General features: G+C 44.1%; 1 protein-coding gene across 1 annotated transcript; it reads left to right on the top strand.

Moving 5' to 3' along the window:
* The first annotated feature begins 12617 nt into the window (after nt 1-12617).
* On the top strand, nt 12618-13169 carry LOC133805709 (uncharacterized). Its single transcript, XM_062243872.1, has one exon. The coding sequence runs from the start codon at nt 12618-12620 to the stop codon at nt 13167-13169; it is 552 nt and encodes a 183-aa protein (XP_062099856.1).
* The last annotated feature ends 9173 nt before the right edge of the window (nt 13170-22342 follow it).

The following is a 22342-nucleotide window of genomic DNA, read 5'->3' as shown; positions in this document are numbered from 1 at the left end:
GGAGTGGAGTTTGCATGTTGATGGGGCGTCAAATGAAGGAGGATCAGGAGCGGGCATCATGATGACAGGGCCCGAGGGACACAGAATGTACTGCACAATCCGATTTGGGTTTGAGGCCTCCAATAATGAGGCAGAATACGAGGCGCTCCTGGCTGGCCTGCGCCTAGCCCAGGAACTGAGAGTAACGCGCCTTCATATCTTCAGCGACTCGCAATTGGTAGTATGCCAGGTAAAGGGGGAGTACCAAGCAAGGGGACCAAAGATGGCAGCCTACTTGGAGAAGGTGAAGGGCCATCTGGGACGGTTGGCAGCATATACTATAGAGAAAATCCCCAGAGAGAAGAACACCCATGCCGATGCACTCGCGAAGCTGGCATCTACCAAGGATAGTGATGTCTTGGAATCAATACCCGTAGAGTACTTACCAAAACCCAGTATCGAAAGCGCGGACGTGCACATGATTAGTGTCCCGAGGAAATCATGGACCGAGCCAATCAAGAGGTACCTGGAAGAAGGAACCTTGCCTGCGGATAGAAACGAATCCCGGAGATTGGTGTACAAGGCCGCAAGATACACCCTGGTATATGGGGTCCTTTACAAAAGAGGATTCTCAATGCCCCTGCTGCAGTGTGTAGAAGAAGATGAGGCGTTGACAGTGTTACAGGAGATACACGAGGGAGAATGCGGCAACCACGAGAGCGTACCCTCTACGGCTAGGAAGGCCATGAGACGAGGGTACTACTGGCCTTCCATGGAGAAAGATGCGCATGAATTTTCCACGAAATGCGACAAGTGCCAGAGGCACACCAACTACCCTCGGAAACCCCTAAGCGAACTGACCAGCATGACCAACCCCTGGCCCTTCGCTATCTGGGGGATAGACTTGATCGGTGCTCTTCCTACAGGCAGGGGTGGAGCAAAGTACGTGGTGGTGGCAGTAGATTATTTCACTAAGTGGGTGGAAGCGGAACCCCTTGTGAAAACCACCGCCAAGCACATCACCTCTTTTGTCAACAAATTCATTGTGTGTCGATATGGAGTACCCTACAAGATTATTTCCGACAATGGTACCCAGTTCGAAGGAGGAGCCTTCGATGAATATTGCAAGGAAAGAGGCATAAGGAGGAGTTTCTCCGCGGTGGTGCACCCCCAGGCCAATGGGCAAGTGGAAGCCATAAACAGGGTCCTTAAGAAGAACCTGAAGACAAAGCTGGAAAAAATGAAGGGAGCCTGGGTAGATGAGCTACCAAACGTGCTATGGGCTTACAGGACCACCCCACGCTTGACTACTGGGGAATCCCCATTCTCCCTGGCCTATGGATGCGAGGCCGTGCTACCAGTCGAGATGCGAGTCGAGTCCCACAGGGTACAGGCATATGGAGACGAAGCCAACTGCGTAGCCCTGGCCGAAAGCTTAGACATGCTGGAGGAGAAGAGAGAAAAAGCCCAAATGAGGGTGGCGGTATACCAGCAGCGCGCCGGAAGGTACTACAATTCGAGGGTGCGAGAGAGAACTTTCAGAGTTGGTGACCTGGTGCTAAGGAAGGTACTCCCAAACACACGAGACCCAGGCGCGGGAGTGCTGGGGGCGAATTGGGAGGGGCCCTACCAGGTTGCTCAGTGCATCCCCCCGAACACTTACAAGCTGGCTCGTATGGACGACACCATCATACCCCGGGCATGGAACGCAGAGCACTTGAGGAAGTATTACCAGTAAAGCGCCCACGCCTGATGGTAAAAGAACAAGTGTGGCACGCTGCCTTGATATGGTAGGAAGAAATCAAAGAGGTTACCTAGATAACCTCCTAAGTAGGTGTGAGTCTTTTTATTTTGTTTCATATGAAAACCCCCTATGTACCGTTGCAACTATGTGTACGAGACTATTTATTATGAATATGATGAATGGAACGGCATGTTTTGAGAAAAATTGTTAGCAACTTCGTGTGTTATTTTTCTTCGATACTCGGGCATCAGCCAAAGTGTCCGCCGAAATAAATTTCACCAAACACTTGGGGGACAGGACAAGGGGAAATAACACAGCCAGCAAGGGGAACCTAAAAAGGGCCCTCTAACGGAGGATCTTAGAAAGGACCCCTCGCCCTCCTAAAAAAAAAAAAGAGGCCCCTAAAAAAGACCCTCTAATAAGGGATCTTAAAAAAGGCCCTCAATTAGGAGTAGCCTAAAAATGACCCCCTAGGCGTCAGGAGGACCCGAGAGGGATCATGACCCCGAAAAGGACCGTTTAATGGGAGATCCTGGAAGGACCCCTTATATCGGGGCCCTAGGCGAAGTCCCTAAACACAGAAAACAGTAAAAAGACCTTGCAAGGCCTCCCCTGAGTTTACAAGGATTAGCTACCCTTGTGAGCATCAAGGAGGCCAAAAGGCCTCACGAAAGAAAAATATATATATAGTGACAACACTAATAAGTCTAGAACAGCCGCCAAGCCGTCTAGCCAAAAAAGGGTCCTAAAAGCGACCCTTGCAGAAATAGGACTATGCATAATGACGAGAGGGACGCTTCTCGCAAAGAAATAATAAGCGCACGCAAGAAAAACATGAAAGGATAACTAAGACCCAAGGGGTCAAAATATCCTTATGAAAGCAACCAAGAGGCACCAAAAGAGGTCCCAGTGAACCCTTACACATGGGCTCCAAAGGACCTCCAGCCTGATAAATAAAAGAGGGAACCAACCAAACCCCATCATATAGGCATAAAAGGGCCTCGAATGCAATAGAACAAGAAATAAACAGCAACATCATATGTATTCATACATTAGAAGAAAAAAGAGTTCTCGGGTTAGTACAAGAGCTACCAACAGAAAAATAGCATTGATAACGATGTTACAAAATAAAATTAAAAAGGAGCTAGACTATTTCAAGGTCTCTTGTAGTGGGTACTCCACCAGGCCGCTCGGGCAATGGCCTGTTCGCCAAAAGAGGAGAAGTCGAAGTTGGGATCCTGCCTCCACACATTGTAGAGAGCACGATCTATAGACTTGCGCTCGGTTATGACTCTCTCCGCCTCCAAGGAAGCGTTCCTCTCTTGAGCCGACTGTAGTTCAGCCCTAAGGGCCTCAACTTCAGTCTCCAGCTGGGTAACCCTCTCCTGCGACCCGGACGCAGCAGCCTTGGCCCCCCGGAGTTCGCGCTCCAAGCCTTTAGCCTTGCCCTTTAGCTCCTTGATCTGGGCCTTCAGCTTATCCTTCTTCGAGTCCAGCTTGGCATACTTTGTCCGGGCCTTTGACAATTGGGCCTTGGTTGCGCCGAGCTCGTTTTCGAGCTCTTGGACCTGGGCCATGAGGCTGTCCCTCTGAGCAGTAGATGCGGAGAGAACGTCGGACATGTCAGCATGCCGAAGAGACACGATGTAGACCTGCGCAAGAAAGTCAATGGTGTCAGCGATAAGTAACAAAAATAAAAGCACATGTACACCCACACATAATACTAATCAACGCAAGGTGCAAGACCTCACCCAGGCTGCGGCACGCCTTAGCATCTCCTCAAGGTCTGGTTGTGGCACGTTCCCCAGACCCCTCCAGTCGGAGACAGGGAGGCCCGAGGCTATCGGAATGAAACGCTGCGCATAAGATGTGGCCATCCTGGTCACCCAGGGTTCCGCCTCCGCACTTGGAGCATCTTGTTGGATAGGAACAGACGACCCGCTCGCCAAAGCAGGAGGAGGCGCAGCAAAAGGGAAAAATTGAGACCCTGGTGCATCAGAAGGGAGCTTCGCAAGCCCGACGTAGTCGGCATCCGGCACGCCGAGATCCTGAGGGACTGGAGGGAAGGCATCACCGCCATCACAGCCAGGGGGAGAGTAACCTCCTGCCGCGGCCTGCGGATCCAGAGACTGAAAGACCGTGTCCTGGTCATAGGAGTCAAAAGGAGGGCATCCCCCTAGAGACGGGGGGGCATCCTCCATCTCCACCTCAGCCTCACAATCGTGTAGTGATGGCCCATCCGGCATAGCCATAGCCTTCTTAGACCCAGTGATCGACCACAGGAACTTGGGGTTAGAGACCGGGGACAATTGGTGGCAGGTGAGATTCGCCACCGTAAAAAGGACTGCTGCCTTTTTCAGGGCGGAATCTGCAGCAATGAGTTTGCCTATGGCCTCCGCCTCCGACCCAATGACCGAGGGATCAGCAAAGTGCCCTACAAGAATCACGCCGATGTCAGTACAAGTGAGAGTGCAAAACAGTAAGTTCTAATAAGAAAAGGAGAAAGACCAGGATACTTACTAGGGCTGGCGCGGAAGCTTTCACGAACCGAGAGAGGCCCCTCTACCCAAAAAAAGTCTTGTTTCCAAGGCCTGGTATTGGACACCGAGCCCTCTATTAAGGGGAGCTCACTGTTGGCCTTCTGCAGATAGTAGAAGCCCTTGGACCTGGGCAATGCTATAAGGTTATACAAGGAATGCACCTCCTGCGCCGTCGGGGCGCGTTGCTTGTTGTCCTTGAACCAAATGAAGAGGCAACTTAAAGTCAGCCAACTGTTGGGCGACAGTTGGAGAGGGGTCAAATCAAAATAGTTGAGAACCACCACGAAGAACGGGTGCAGAGGAATGGTGCCACCCGCCTTCAGAATCTGCTCGCTCAAAGCCACAGAGCCCAGTTTGGGGCGGTCGGCCCGGCAAGTCTCCTGAGGAATGTGCAGGGCGTATTCTGGAGGAGCTCGGTAATGTTTCACGATTGCATTCAATTTATTCGGAGACACGTGTGACACTAGGCTGGACGCCAGTAGGGGGGCGTCGTCCTCTTCCTGGACGGACACCTGTCTGCGTGCTTTTGACATATCTGCAAAATCAAAAGAAATATGTGAGGAAGAGGCAGAACACTTAACCCTCCATTTTTTCTTCCTAGCAAGAGTTTTCCATCGAGGGAGCAATGGCGGAAGCGCTAAGCTAGGATCAACTGAGACTAGGGGCTGAGGAGAGGAGCTGGCAGCCCCATAACCGTCATCAAGCGAGGAGGGAGTGGGAGGTTCTGGCGGAATGTGTCCCTCCATAAATTCTAACTCCCACCGCAATTCGAAAAGGGTCGTCCTAAGGCGCGCTATATGGTCACTAAGGCCCAGGGGTGAAGGTCCTCCATCTCCCCTCGACACCGAGTCAATTTCGCTCTCTACCACCCAAATTTTACGCCTAAGATCAGCCATGCACTCGAGGTGGCGGATGCGGGCTTGCCACAAAGAATCATAGTCCTGATAAGGGTTGCCCTCAGGGGACTCTGAGTCTGAGGACAGGTCAATAAACTCAGCCCTTGGGGGTACGTCGGACGGGCCGCCACTGGCCATGAAACCACGTCCCGATGGCAAAAAGAGGCTCACGTATAAACGAGGGGAAGGCTACAAAACATAAAGGAATAGGCTTAATACCCCTAGATGCAAACGCCCTAAAGGGACTACTACAGGGTATATATATATATATAAAAAAAAGAAGAGGAAGGGCGTGCATATGGTCAAACTCACTACAAGTCCGGACTAATGTACCCCATCCCAAGTGTTGCTAGTTTGGATCCGATAAAATAAATAAATAAACGGGAGAAGGAAAGAAAATATACCTCAAGCGATTAAAAGAACGAGGTCGGAGTCCAAGAAAGGTTGGGAGGCGAAAAGCACCAAAGCGTCGAAAATGCGCGTCTGCAAGGATTAACCAGAAACGTGTGTTAGTCATAAAATATACACACCAAGAAATTAGCTCATATGTTTAAAAAAAAATGAAAAAATGAAGAAGATATGAAACTATGGATAAAATGTGGTTGTGGGGGATTGAACCCTTCACCTCTTGAAAGGAGCAAGGGTCTAACTACCACTAAGCCAAGGAAGTAAGGTGAAAATGTTAAGTCATGCAAGAAGGCCTATTTATAGGAACCAAGATGAATAGTCTACAAGAGCACCTAAAGGCCCTCTCCTAGACTAGGGGGCAAGTGTTGATGCTCAGAATCTCATCAAGAGTAAATGTAAGGCCATCGCGTGGGCGAAGCCCCACCATCTCGCGAGGCCCTCGCATGGGCGAAGCCCCCCTATCTCGCGAGGCCATCGCGTGGGCGAAGCCCCACCATCTCGCGAGGTCATCATTCCACGAGGCCGTCGCATGGGCGAAGACCCTCCATCTCGCGAGGCCATTGCGTGGGCGAAGCCCCACCATCTCGCGAGGTCATCATTCCGCGAGGCCGTCGCGTGGGCGAAGCCCCTCCATCTCGCGAGGCCATCGCGTGGGCGAAGCCCCACCATCTCGCGAGGCCATCTCACGAGGCCCTCACATGGGCGAAACCCCCCTATCTCGTGAGGCCATTGCGTGGGAGAAGCCCCACCATCTCGCGAGGTCATCATTCCGCGAGGCCGTCGCGTGGGCGAAGCCCCTTCATCTCGCGAGGCCATCGCGTGGGCGAAGCCCTAAAATCTCGCGAGGCCCTCGCATGGGCGAAGACCCCCTATCTCGCGAGGCCATCGCGTGGGCGAAGCCCCACCATCTCGCGAGGTCATCATTCCGCGAGGCCGTCGCGTGGGCGAAGCCCCTCCATCTCGCGAGGCCATCTCGCGAGGCCATCTCGCGAGGCCCTCGCATGGGCGAAGCCCCCTATCTCGCAAGGCCATCGCGTGGGCGAAGCCCCACCATCTCGAGAAGCCATCATCCCGCGAGGCCGTCGCGTGGGCGAAGCCCCTCCATCTCGCGAGGCCATCTCGCGAGGCCCTCGCATGGGCGAAGCTCCCTATCTCGCGAGGCCATCGCGTGGGCGAAGCCCCACCATTTCGCGAAGCCATCATCCCGCGAGGCCGTCGCGTGGGCGAAGCCCCACCATATCGCGAGGCCCTTGGGCCACTCCCACCATGCGAGGCCGAGGGAGGCTACGAGGTTGTCAACGGCGCCCCATGCGCGAGGCCGCGCAAGGTCCCGCGCGCGCGCCCCTGGAGGTCCATCAGCCCACCGTCTTCTCGAAAGGCCGACACCCCGTAACTTGACACATATGGCCCAAAGGCATCTTGCCTCGCACGCTAAGACGTAGAGCGAGGCCAAGCAATTATCGCCCACGCCCGTGGGTGACTTTAGGGTGCTCCGGGCATCCCATACCAAGGGTCCCGTTCCCTACATCTCGAGATCCCTATGTTTAGGAGATCCCGTACGAGTCGAATGCGACATATTTGTACGACCAAGTACTAAGTACGGATACCAGGGCCAGTGAAGTTGCTGGGGTAAGGATCATGGTCCGTACGTCTACGGCCATAGGTCAGAGCCGACACCACGACCTCCTGCGCCACTATGCCTGCTGCCACGTATCAGACATGGTCACAGAAAAGTGGTGGAAACCTCTTCCTGACACCTGCTCATGTACGAGATGTACATCCACGACCTCTGATGCCACTCCCCTGACACAGTACGAATGTACCACTTGGTCCCCTGGACCACTATGTACCTAAGGCCATTAGAGCCTACTATAAAATGAATTCGAAGACCACCCGAAAAGGGGTTGGGAAGTTTTGACTGTAGCAGAGGCATTAGTGTGAATGAGATACTGAATTCTCCATTGTTCTTAGATTATTGTTCTTGAGTTATTGTTCAAGTTTTCATAGCTTTCCAATTAGCGATTCTAATTTGATAATTTTTCCAACTTAACTTCGTTGATGAGTTCTTACCGTCAACAATAACTCTTTTAGCTGTACTAAATCCTATATGACCAAGTCGATTATGCCACAAGGTAATAGAATCAAAACCAAGCACATAAGTGGAAGATGAGCGTACATTATTATCAAAACCACTGTTCTTGGTACATAATTTAATCATCCCATCACAAACATAACCCTTTCCCACAAAATAGTTTCCCTTGGATAAAATTTGCTTACCAGCCTCAGACATCACTTTGATGCCCGGTTTGCTTAACAAATGCCCACTCACAAGATTCCTACTCATATCTAGAACATACAACACATTAGTCAAAAGAACCTTATTTTCGGATGTGAAGTAAAGATCAACATTTCCCTTGCCCAACACCTTGGACCTCTGCTCATTCCCCATTTGGATCTCATGCCCATTCTTTGACTCCTCAAAAGTCATGAAGACTTCTCTATCATAGGTTACATGAACAGTGACACAAGTGTCATGCCACCACCCTCGCACCTTTCTTTGTATGACATTCACCTCACTTAAAGTGGCAACTAACTCCTCTTGAGTTGTCTCTAGCCAAGTGACCACTCTTGCCACAAACAAAACAAGGGCCTCTCACACCCTTGAATTACCTTTCATTCTTTCTTAGAGCTAGATGAGTATCTTTCTTTGATTGGGGTTTCTAGTGAGTCTTCCTTTTGGATTGAGAGAGTTTCTCTATGGCATTAGCCTTGGATGTCCTAACATTTGACTCTTCCTTACTCTTCTCTCTAGACCGAGATTCCTCTTCAATCCTTAGGTGTTTTAGATTTCTTCCAAAGATATATCTTCATTCTTATGGAGAATCTTCTTCCTATATCCTTTCCAAGATGGAGGTAATTTTTCTATAATCCCTCCCACAATGAAGGGTTCCAACAATGTTATCTAGAGGGTGGACAACTTATTCACAATAATTTGAAGCCCATGAATTTAGGGAAGTAAAGGGTCTAGCATCAAAGAATTTCTTTGTACCTTCTTCTCTGGTTTTGTATTTATTCACAATAGCTTCCAATATATTCTTTTCCAATGTTGTATTTGTGTAGAGATCATAGAGACGATCTGACAATGCATTGAGAATGTGGCCTCTACAAAAGAGTTCATCTTCTTCCTTTTTATTCCTTTCTTTGATCACTTCTTGAGAGTCATCATCCTTTGGAGCCTCCAATGTCTTCAAATCTTTGTCAAGGATGTAGTTAACTTTTAAAGTTGTGAGAAGAAATTTGATCCTGTCTTGCCATCTAACAAAGTTAGAACCATCAAATCTATCTAGTATAACTAGATCTTGAGATATGAACTTTAGGGCTGAGAATGAAGAGCTTTCTTCCATGACTTTATCTAGCACAAAAACCTTTAGAAACATAAGAAATTTGACACAAAACAAAGGTTTAGAGAGAGAGATTTTTGAATGTTGGGATTAGGCTTCATAAACCTTTGTTTGTATTACAACTCAATGACAAAATCATACAGGTAAATCAATCTCATAAAATAGTTAAACACAAACTACATAAAGACAATGCATAAAAGTTTAGAATAGACCTTCCTTGAAGAACGAACCCTAGGGACATAAAATCACAAGTTATGATTTTATGTGAGACACAAAAGTGACAAGGCTTGACACAAATGAAGATTTGTTGTCCAAAAATCTCTATTCCTAGCCTTCATTTGAAGATACTTAACGCAACAACCACTAGAATGAGATTGGGAATCACAAGCCTTGGATCTCCATGCAATTCAATCTTTCTTGATGAAGTTCTTGGAGAAAGCTAGTAATCTTAGAGTTAGAGAGACAGAGAGTTCTTCTTTAATGAGAGAAAGAGGAGAGTGATCAAGTCACTAATTAACTCATTTTAACACCTTAAATAGTATAGGATCCTCATTAGACTCAACCAATGAGATTAATGCATTTAAGTTTTGATGCTAAGAAATGTAACCGTACGAACATTTCGTAACGGACCAGGCGACGCGTCGACCTATACCAGGCAACTCTAGGGTTTTGAGAGCCCAGGCAATGTATCGTCGATGCCTCTGTAATACGGCTTTATGAGGTGTCTCAAAACACCTCCAAATTCTCCCAAACTTTTTGGGTACTCTTATATACTCCAAATAAATATTTTTGACCCAAAAGTTTGATATAAAAATACTTATACTCAAATTCAACTTTCACATGTTGACTTTTGTGAAATTGTTATTGTTTTAGCACCTCTTCATGCCTAAAAAATTTCACCATGTATTTAACCAATCTCAATACTTTTGGGGTAGCCATCAGGAAGTTCCTAAGATTTATTGTTAGTGCCCGTAGAATAGAGACAAATCCCGAGAAGAACAAAGCCTTGATTGAGATGCCTTCACCAAGAAAGCACAAGGACGTGCATAGTCTGATTAGTTGGATAGCCGCTCTCAGCCGCTTCGTCTCCAAGGCTACCGCTAAGTGCATTCCCTTTTTCAATACCCTCTGAGGAGGTCAGCAATTTGAATGGACTGAGGACTATGAACATTCCTTCTAGCAGTTGAAAGCGCACATGGTAAATCCCCCGATTCTATCAAAGCTCGTTGATGGAGAACCCCTCCTCCTCTACATGGGTTTCTCCAAGAATGTCATCAGTGTTGGTTTAGTTCGCGAGGAAGATTGTGTCCCGTACCTCGTCTATTATGTATGCAAAAGGCTCCTCAGAGCGGAGTCTAGGTATCCGCTTATGGAGAAGTTAACTTTTTGCATGATGATAGCTTCTCAGAAGCTCGAACCCTACTTCTAGGCACATCCTAACAAGGTCCTCACCAACTAGCCTTTAAGGTAATTCTTTTAGAAGCCAGAGTCCTCTAGGAGACTCCTCAAGTGTGCGGTCGAATTGAGCCAGTTCGACATCACCTACCATCTATGGACTGTTAGGGTTTATGCCCTAAAAGCATGTAGAAAGACATTTTATTTATTTAAATAAAAGTGAAATTTTACTATATTTGAATGTTATAATTATTGTTTGAATAATTTATATAATATCATGAAAATTCCATATTTATTTATGAGGATATGATCTTGTATTAGTACGAGAGAATTAAGATCATATACAATGAATAAAATAGTCAGTAACATATTAAAGTATGGAATCTTTAATGAATGGTTACTAGTATGGTTTACTAAGCATACAGGAAGCAAGTAGTCTAGATCCAGATTATTGATGTGGATAAACATCTTGGTAAAGGTGTTGCATATAATAGTGATTATATATGACATGAGCGATATGAATTAACTATCATTATAAACTTACCGTTTGCAAAAAAGATTTAATTCCTATCATAATATATGATCATTTGTAGATCAGTCTAAATCCTGAGTGGTCATGAACTCTTGTTTGTGTTTATTGGATCTTTTGATCCATTCGTTAAGGTCTCTTAATATAATGAGGCTAGTGACTTTTATTTAGGAGATTCAATATCATGAATGGCTGGGAAAATGATTTACAATAATGGAATCCATGCTTTCCTAATAGGATCGAATATTGGTTCCCTTAAGGAATAATTCTGGAACTGAATAGTTATTGAACTCAAATCTATAATTTGATTATAGATTAATTATTCACTAGTGAATTAATGATACTTAAGGAACATGAGGTAATTAGAAGGGTAAACTGATAATTTTGATCAGCTCTAATTAATGAACCAATAAATGGAGGACAAAACTACATTTATTGATTATATCAATGGACTGCAAGAGAAAGCTCTATAAATATAATTATATAAATACTTAAAGTGAAATTCCATAGGGGAGTAATCATGGAATTAATAAATAAGGTTATTAAATGAAAGAGTTTAATTAATAATATGGTTTATTGGAGCTTCGTATTATAGGTCCATGCTCCTCAGGTCGCCTTTGTCCTACACTATCAAGGGTGAGGATGTAATAAGGAAGATTTATAAAGAGAATGACTAAATTGCAAAGGAATTAACTTTCTAGGGCAAGGAAATAATTATGTGATAGTTTTTATTTTAAATTTTTTTATGTTAAAATAAATATTAATCATGTTTGGATTAATATTTGGGAGAGTTTAATTATTGTCTTATTATAAGATATTTATTTAAAACTGATATCTTTAAGATAAAGTTAATTTTGAATTAACTGATATTTATTTTGGGATAAATATCTTGTCTTATAATTAATTAAACAAACAAATGAGAAAATCAGGGATAGACCTTAGTGGCTCACGCCACTCCCTGTGCCACACAATGAGTGGCGCCACATGTAGGATTATCCCTATCCTTGGGATTTGAATTTTGAATTTCAAATTAATTTGTTTATTTTATTACTTTAAATTCTTTTAAATATAATTTAAATTAAATAATTAAAATAGGTTATAACAAATCATTTTTATTTAAATATGATCAAGATTAATCAAATTAGTTAATTATCTTTAAAAACCTAAAAAGAAGTGTTTCTTTTCATAAGTTTAATTAAGTTAGTTGTTTCTTGGTTATCATACTCTCTCAAAAAGAAAGAAATAATAGAATTTTCTAAACCTGAATTCTAGAAGTTTTTATAGTCTATCTCTTCTCAAACCTCTCTAGATCTCATGTATTGAGTACATCTAGAGAGCCTAAAATCAAAGTGTGATTCCTACGTGCCCGCACATGTCCTTGTGTGTTATAGGATTGTCTTGGAAGACTGAGGTGTGAGCTTTCATAAGGATAGGAAGATTATTGATTTTTAAGAAAATATTCGAGGGCACTTGATAGGCTATGAGAGGTAATCTCAATTCCTTTTGGGTGTTATTTAATATATCTATATATGTATGATCCTGCCTGGTATTAATGTTATGTGAAAATCCCTTCCCTATACAATTTCACTGTGTATTCTAATTTTTCATTATTTAATACCAACAAGGACTGCCATAAAAGGGAAGACATTGGCAAACTTCATTATCGAGTGCACAGGAACACATGAGAGACCCGAGGAGGCCCAGGTTGTCGAGCCCATATGGAAGATGTTTGTAGATGGGTCTTCCAATGAGAATGGAGGAGGAGCAGGCCTTATCTTGGTCTCCTCCAAGGGGCATAGGGTTCACAGTGCCTTAAGGTTTGGCTTTGACGCCTCAAACAACGAAGCCGAGTATGAGGATTTAATTTTCGGACTCCGAGCTTCCCTAGAGCTCAAGGCTGAGGGACTCAAAATATTCAGTGATTCTCAGCTTGTCGTGAACCAGATCCTCAGAGAGTACCAAGCTCAGGGAACCGAGATGGCCGCATATCTGGCCAAGACCCAAGAAATGCTGGACATTTTCAAAAGGTTTACCATTCGACAAGTACCAATGGAGCATAATTCTAATGTTGACGCTCTGGCTAAACTCGCTACCACCAAAGACGCAGAGTTGCTCAACGTGGTTCCGATTGACTACTTGGCTTCTCCAAGCATCACGACTCCCAAGGAGGTAAAGGTGGTCCAGTCCCCAAACAGTTGGATGAGACCAGTTTTGAAGTATCTTGTCTTCAGAGAGTTACCGCAAAACAAAAAAGTGGCTCAGAAGCTACTTTACTAGGCACCTTGATACGTAATCATGGACAGCAAGTTGTACAGGCGAGGATAGTCATTGCCCCTACTCAAATGTGTGTTCGAGCATGAAGCCAAACTCATCCTCCAAGAGGTGCATGAGGGTTTTTGTGGTGACCATGTCTGGGGTCAGAGCCTCGCCAAGAAAATTTTGAGTCGATGAATGGCAATTCAATGGATTATGTCAAGAAGTAAGACAAATGCCAACATTACACCAACATCCCCAAGCTCCTCCAAATGAGCTCACTCAGATTACAAGTCATTGGCCCTACATCGTCTAAGGCATTGACTTGATTGGAGTCTTGCCCATGAGAAAAAGAGGAGTAAAGTATGCTATAGTGGCAGTCGATTACTTCATGAATTGTATAACGTCCCAAATTACCTAATAAGGCTTAGGCCCTTGATTAGTGGGCCAGGATGGCAATTTATGGAAATTATGTGTTTGTGATGTGTATGCATGTAATTATGTGATTATGTGAGTTATATGATAATATGACTAGATATGCATGTTTAGGTGTATTAAATATGCATGTGAGCCCGTTTTTTATTAGAAGGGAAATTTTCATAATTTGGCTCGTTATGGGTATATTTGGCATATATGTGATATATGTGAGAAACCACATTATAATGTGAGTTTATTTGGGTTACTCGGCACGAGACGATCCTCGGGAGCAAGTTAGCGAGAAAGTCACAACGGCACCTAATTCCCGACTCGGGGCAAGTCAAGGGGTATTTTGGGCATCTAGTGTATTACTGGGTTATTAGGTAACGGGAATAAATATTCGAGGATATATTTCGTATTAGCGAGATTAGGAGAGAATTCCAGAAGTTTCGACCATTTTTCCTTCGGGGACGTTTTTGGTACCCCGAGCCTCGGGATTTACTTAGAGCCTAAGCAACCTCACAATTACACAACGCACCAAAAACAGAGGAAAAATACATTCCTTTTTCTCTCTCTCGGCTACATACTTTCTATTTACCATAAAAATATTTGCTTGATGATGTGGCACAATAGGGATGTGCGTGGATAGCACGTGCCTGTTTAGTGATGACAATTTGGTCGACCAACGACCAGGATAGCAAGCTCCTTGATGGATTCAAGAAAGATGTTGAACAGTACGACAGAATATATGCTGACATATGCGACCAGGTCTGATCATAGTAAGGAATCCAGAGTTCAAATACAGTTATAAGTTGGATATTTCTAAGATATTTGACCTTCTTTATGTGTAACTATTATGAATTCTATTATTATTCAAATATGCTTATAACAAAGTTTAAACACGGCCCATCGACCCATATGTACATCCTTGAACCTATAAATATGACTCATGGGATTAATTTAAGGAGGGGCAATAATTGGTATTCAAAGAGAACTAGTGTTTTTATACACGACTTTTGTATTCCACTTTGGAGCTTGTGAAACTTAGTGAACCCTAGTTTATTAATCGCGGGTTTTAGAGTTTATATTAATAGAAACACTACGTGGATGTAGGTTATTATCAATCTCTGGGGCCGGCCCACTATAAAATCTTCGTGTTGTTTAGTTCTTGCATTCACCTAATTAATTCTTATCCTTTTTAGTGACTCCGTGTCGTTGACTAAATCAGCAGTCAACATTTTGGTGCTTTCATTGAGAGCTAAACTCAAGAACTTCAAGATAAACAATGGCAAAAACCTCTAGGAAAGTGGGTCAGACGGGGCAGACATCTGAGAGTATGCCAAATCAACCTCCTCCACAAAATGTAGCGGAGGACGAGCCACAAGTGGAACTGGAAGAGGAAGAGATGGATGTTGAAAATTTGCGAACAACTTTGATAGTATTGCAAGAGGAATTAGCTACTCTGAAAGCTAACCAGAGAATGTGGCTGAAACGATGGTCCTGCAGCAAATGGAGATTGACCGGAAGCGCCGAGAACTGAATGAGCGGCAGGCTGACATGGACTGCCGGCAGAGAGATGCCACGATAGCTTTAGAAGCAGTCATTCAGTTGGCTCGAGGACATCCTGCGCCAACCTCATAACCAGATCAGCCACCAAGCTCTCACCCTCACCAAAATCCACAGTCAGAGCATCCCCAATATCATCACAATCCACCACACCCAAGGAGTCCTCAAAGACTAGAGCAACCTCCCGCTACTCAGTATAAAAGACTAACCCAAAATCCTGATAAAAACAACGAGCAGCAACCACCCTCTCGATCTGGTCGGGATAACGTTCAACAGCACAGGCAGAATAGGGTCGAGCAGTGTCCCAAAAGCCGTAGATGCTATACAGCTGGGGAACAGAACTCTCATGGCATGGGACAACATCCCTCGGGAAGCAGAAGGCAAGTGGATTCAGGCTCTGCAGTCTAGGTTCCCCTGTGACATAGTAATGTCAAAGGACCTAATGACTAATGCAGGCCCCCACTCATAGGTCGCAATTCAGAGATGGCCATGATTATAATGAGGCAAACTATGGCAGAAGGAACAATGGTCGGCAGCAAGAGGAAAGGGGCGGACAGCAAAATCCTCCACCAATGGAGAACCGATCGATGAGCCAAAATGCTGGGGGATAACCTAAACAACCCAATGTCTTTGACCGACTAGGTGCAAGTGAGCAGAGATACAGGGATGAAGATCTGAGGGATGTGATCAATAATCGAAGGGAAAGGCATGACGAGTACTTCCCCCCAGCCCCAGCCGCTTCAACAATACTAGATGTTGTACAAACTCAGATAGATGCCTTGAATCAGGTTGTGCAATAGCTAGTTGGAAATAAAATATCCCACATAGAGTTTAATCGAAGAAAGGGCACCCCATTTATTAATAGAATTGTTGTGGCAGAAATCATAAGCAATTTCAAAATGTCAGTTCTACCCAACTTCATGGGAGGAGAAGATCCAATATCTCACGTGAACAAGTTTGAGATACAAATGGACATCCAGAAGGTGTCTGAAGATGCTCGGTGCAGGATTTTTCCTGCCACTTTGTCTGAATCTGCTCAAGAATGGTATTTCAAATTCCCTCCGGCTAGTATAGTTTCTTGGGAGATGTTCCTGAAGGAGTTTTACTGGCAGTTTTGTGCTGGTCAAATACATCCAACAGAGGCTAATTAGCTAGTCGACATTTGACAGAAGGAAGGAGAAAATCTCAAGGAGTATATCCAGTAGTTTATGCGAGTGGCTGCTCGAGCCAAAATTGTTGGAGACGATGGAAAAATGATGGCAATCACAGTTGTAGTGCGACGCCATTCTCCTCTCTGGATTAGTGTGCCAAAGAATGGAGTCAAGAGCACTCAAGAATTTCTGGATCGAGTAGACAAATATATCAAACTTAAGGAGGCCATTGACAATGAAGGAAAGTCCCCAAAGAACAACCAGGGTAAGAAAGAAGACCCGCCTAAAGCCACCAGTGGGTCTGGTAAACCCAACAGTAAGGGCAAAGGTAACGGTAAGAATGGGGGAAAAGAGCGAACACTAAACCAACGACATCTGATAGCAAGCACCGTAAACAAAATAGATATGAACCAAGGTTCGCCAATTACACTGCCCTGGTCGATAGCCGAGCTGAAGTGTATCGGGCCAGTCATACTACTGTTCCTTTTAGGCGACCAGCTTCAATCAGGAAAGACATGTCCAAAAGGGATACGACCAAGTTTTGTCGTTTTCACAACGACTATGGCCATGATACAAATTAGTGTAACCAGCTCAAGGACGAGATCGAGTTCCTTATTCGACAAGGACATCTGAGGAGATATGTGTTAACAGATGGAAGTTCTCAGCAGGAGGCTCACGGAGGCAACGAGCAGGCACCTTTACGCCAATACTCGCCTCATATACAGCCAGCTCTTGTCACTGGTACATTGTTAACCATCTGCGGAGGACCACATATCTCAGGTGATAGTGGTAAGGTGAGGGAGAGATATACCAGAACCCTACATCACGATCAGGACATCGAAATGTTAAATGTCGAGGAGTGAACTCCCCAAAAAGCTCGAACAGAGGAAGAATTACTAACTTTCTCTTAGCTGGACGCACAACATGTCTGATTTGCCTACTCAGATCCTCTGGTCATGGATGTTCAGCTCGCCAACATGATGGTAAAACAAGTGTTGGTAGATACAGTAAGCTCAGTCATTATTTTGTACAAGTCTTCATTGGAAAGAATGAAATTGATAGTGCAAGATTTAGAGCCATCCAACCAAACAATCTATGGTTTTTCTCGCGAAGGGCTAGCACCAATAGGGTCGATCAGACTCCCAGTCACAGCAGGAATTGCACCTGCGAACAGGAAGTTCGCTACTTTTATAGTAGTTAATTGTCCGTCCGCATATAATGTTGTGATCGGAAGGCCCATACTCATCGATCTGCGAGCCATAACTTCAATCTGGCATCTGGCTATGAAGTTTCCAACTGATACAGGAGTTAGGTGCATGTTGGGAAACTAGCAAAAAGCCAGAGAATGCTACAATTCCTCGATCACAAAGGCAAGAAGAGGCAGATCGGGAAGCGGATTCGAAAAAAGGTTGCTAGTGGTAAATAAGACACAAGCCCAATCAGGTGAACAAGTCACCAAATAGAGCATTGCCCAAAGGAGGATAGGGATTTGGATCCTCGCTTTGGGGATTTTGAAGAAAACATTGGCCCTGTGGAGAACCTCGAGGAGGTCCAACTAGAAGAGAAAGATCCGACCAGGGTTGTGAAAGTTGGTAAAACTTAGAGACAACTATAAAAAACAAATTGGTGGAGTTTCTGAGGAGGCACCAGGAGGTCTTTGCCTGGTCGCATAAACAAATTAGCCATGTCTTGAATAAAGACAAAAATCATCCACCTGTACAACAGAAAAGAAGGCTACTCGACAAAGATAGATCTAATGCCCTAACTGTAGAAGTTGAGAAGCTGAAGGAAAATGGATTCATCAGGGTAGTGTTTTATCCATCATGGGTCTCTAATCCCGTACTAGGTCCCAAGCCAAATGGTAAGTGGAGGACGTGCGTGGATTTCACAGACCTAAATAAAGCTTGCCCGAAGGATTGTTTTCCACTTCCAAGAATCGACCAGCTGGTCGATGCTACATCATGACATGAAGTTTTATCATTCATGGACGTGTACTCCAATTATAATCAAATTAGTGTGCATCCACATGATGAAGATCACACTAGCTTTTGAACAGGTACGGGACTTTACTGCTACAAAGTAATTCCCTTCGATTTGAAAAACGCTGGTGTGAGTTACCAGGGACTAGTCAACCACATGTTCAAAGAGCTAATCGGCAACAACATAAAGGTCTACGTCGACGATATGCTGGTTAAGTCAAAAAAGGTCGGTGAACACATCAAGGACCTACATGAATGCTTCAATATCCTGAACAAATATCAAATGAAGCTAAATCCTCTAAAGTGTTCATTTGGTGTTGGATCAGGAAAATTTTTGGGATTCATAGTAAACTCGCGAGGAATCAAAGCCAATCCTGAAAAGATTCAAGCACTGATAGAGATGCAGTCACCAGCCAAAGTTAAAGACATGCAAAGCCTGACAAGAAAAATTTATGCCCTTAGTAGATTCGTATCCAAGTATACGGACAAGTGTGTCCCATTTTTTAATCCACTCAAAGGAAACAAAAAGTTTGAATGGACAGAGGAATGCAAACAGGCTTTTCAGGCGTTCAAAGCCCACATGTCAAAACTGCCCATTTTGTCCAAGCCAGTCAAAGGAGAGACTTTGTACATCTACTTAGCCATAATAGAGTATGTTGCTAGTGATGTTTTAATCAGAGAGGAAGACAACATTCAAAAAGCAGTATACTACTTAAGCAAAAGGCTAGTGGGAGTAGAATTACGATATCCGCCTATAGAAAAATTGGCTTACTGCTTGATACTGGCGTCTAGAAAACTACGACCCTACTTTTAAGCTCACCCCATAATAGTGCTTATCGACCATCCACTACGGCAAGTATTACAAAAACCAGAAGCTGCTAGTCGACTATTAAAATGGGTAGTTGAGTTGGGGCAGTTTGAAATTTCCTATGCACCACGAGTAGCCATAAAGGGACAAACCTTGGCGGATTTCGTTGTTGAATTCACCGGATTTCGATGATAAAAATCAAACCTCTGCCAAGAAACTGTTCGCACACGGGTCCTCTAATGACCACAACGCGGGGGCAGGGCTAATCTTAATCACCCCTGAGGGGCATCGATTTCACTGCACGATCAGATTCAACTTTACAGCCTCCAACAATGAAGCCGAGTACGAGGATCTACTCGCAGGATTAAGACTAGGCAAGGATATGAACATAAAGCCACTAGAAATATACAGTGACTCCCAGCTAGTAGTTAATCAGATTATTGGAGAATATCAGGCTAAGGGTCTAAAGATGGTTGCTTATTTAAACAATGCGAAGGATTTACTAGCACAGTTTGAGAAGTATACTCTCCAGCAAGTTCCTCGCGACTAGAATTCAAACGCCAATGTCTTAGCCAAGTTAGCAAGCGCCAAAGATGCTGACAATTTGAGCATAGTACCGGTCGAACATTTATTGGCACCAAGCTTGAATGCTAATAATACAAGTGTCCAACACATGGATGACTCCCATCATACAATATCTCGAACAAGGATTGTTACCAGCAGATAGGAATAAGGCAAGGACGCTTCAAAGGCAATCGACTCAGTTTATTTTGATCGATGGAGTCTTATATAGACGAGGATACTCAATGCCTTTATTATGGTGTGTCTCTAAGGAAAAGTCTAAGGAATTGATGCAAGAAGTACATGAAGGTTTCTGTGGAGATCACGTTGGGTGGTAAAGTTTGTCTAAGAAAATTCTTCGACAAGGGTATTTCTGGCCTACAATAATCAAAGATTCTATGGAACTCATTAAGAAGTGTGATAAGTGCCAACGATTTTCCATGATACCTCGAGCAGCCCCAAATGAGCATAAACAGAGGCAAAGCCCATGGCCATTTGTGGTTAGGGGAATTGACCTAATCGAATCTTTGCCTACAAGAAAAGGGAATGTCAAGTATGCAGTAGTTGTTGTCGACTACTTTACTAAGTGGGTTGAAGCTGAGCCACTCGCAAAAATCACGACCAAGAAAGTATTGTATGCCAATATGGGTTGCCGAAAAAAAAATTCTCAGATAATGGCACACAATTTGACAGCGACCTTTTCACCGATTTTTGCGAGCGGCGTGGTATCACAAAAAGCTTTTTGTCAGTCGCTCATCCACAAGCCAATGAACAGGTTGAAGTTGTTAACAAAACTCTGAAGGAAACTTTGAATAAAAGGCTCGAAGAAGCAAAGGGAGTCTGGCCAGAATAATTGCCTGAAGTACTTTGGTCATATAGGACATCTCACTAAACAACAACAGGCCATACACCATTTTCCTTGGCCTATGGGTATAAAGCCATATTACCCGTTGAGTTAGATCCACCATCGCATAGAAGGCTGACATACAACCAGAGCATGAATAATCAGTTATTAATGGAGTATTTGGACTTGGTCAATGAAAGGCGCAAGCAGGCTCAACTTCGAGTTGTAGCATACCAACAAAAGGTCGCTCAATCTTTTAACTCTAAAGTACGCGAAAGAAAATTTGACGTGGGAGATTTGGTACTTAGAAGAGTTTTTCTTAACACTCGTGATCAGGATGCTAGAGTACTCGGACCGAACAGGGAAGCTCCATGTCAAATTGAAGAAATTCTTCAACCAGACACATACAAACTTGCTCGTTTAATCGGAGATCTCGTTCCTCGCTATGGGAATGGAGAACACCTGCACAAGTATTATTAATGAAAAAATATTTTTAAAGAGTTGGCTTGTATTAATTTTACTTTTTACAAGTTTGTGAACAAGGGCTGGCCAGTTAGATGGCTGGTCGCTTATAAGTGTAAGATCAATTTTTGATCACTCATACAGACACGAATCTTGTCCATTTTATTATGAGAAATAAAAGGAACTATGCCAGTTAGTTATTCTTGCCAATTATTGTATTTATTACAAGAATTTGCTCATTATGTGTGTTATTTTGCTATATTATCATTGATTGTTTACAAGTACGCGAGTAGTAATGTTCGAACAGGTATTGGTCATGGCAAGTGATTAAGAACCTTAGACTCCTCAATCACTTGGGTGGCATATAAGATACTAAGCGAGCAAAGCATATCAACATAGACATATATAAACACACGAGTAAAATAAGAGAAAGCATACCACGACACTTAGAGTATTTTAAAAAAAAAATAGTTAATTTTATGAAATCTTAATAAAGTGTTATGCTAAGTTCAGTCATACAAGCAGATGTTAAAATAGGATGAGAATGTATTATAATATCAAAATGAAACGTCTTTACACTGTGAGCAATTTCTTCTCGGATGTAATTAAAAATAATAAAAGGAAAGTAAAGTTTCCTTAGGAAGTAAATTGTCTCAACACCACGAACAGTTTGTTCGGGTGTTTTAATTACATAAACAAAATGTTTGCTGTGCAGCTGAAGGGGGGTCCTATTGAAGCTGTTGGTCGACTGAAGGTCTGGCTTCTTCGTCAGCACCATCGATGCCTGTTGCCAAAGAAATTTCAGGAGAATCAGAGGCATTTTGAGAATTTTTCTCCTCCTCTAGGTGAGCAGCACACTTGGCGAGTTTGGCTTGTTTTACCTGCTCGGGAAGGTAGTCAAAATTTTCCTCTGGATTATTCTTCCAAGACATGTAGAAGAAGTTGAAGGTGGCTCCTTGTAACTTCTCCAAGTTTTGGGAGATTTTCTCCTCGAGCAGCTTGACTCGATCCTTTAGACCAGTGGCCTCCTTCATGCTTGCCTCCAGATCCTCTTAAAGCATGGCTGCTTCCTCAGCGCAGCGCCAGCCATTGTTCATGGTCAAGATACCCTGCGAGCAGTAGAAGAATGAAGCTTTTACAGCTAATCAAATGAAATTTTGTTCGACTAAAACATAATACAGAAGAAACTTACACTATGGACTTCATTGAACCCACGAGCAAGGACCTTGCTGGGTTTCAATGAAGGAAGACAGGCAAAGGCCTCCTGGCTGCGATGGTGCTTAGTCAATTTCTGCAACTTGTCGTTTGTTGAGCTATAGGCATTGCTCAGCAATTCTACAGCCAAAGATTTCCTTGTCTAGTCGATGGAGGGATCAATGCGAGGAGGAGGAGGAGAAGGCGTAGTTGAT

Source organism: Humulus lupulus, chromosome X, assembly GCF_963169125.1.
Source record: "Humulus lupulus chromosome X, drHumLupu1.1, whole genome shotgun sequence".
In the NCBI taxonomy this organism is placed as follows: Eukaryota; Viridiplantae; Streptophyta; class Magnoliopsida; order Rosales; family Cannabaceae; genus Humulus; species Humulus lupulus.
Note: the sequence above shows the minus strand (reverse complement) of the source record. Positions and strands in the feature narration are given on the sequence as shown.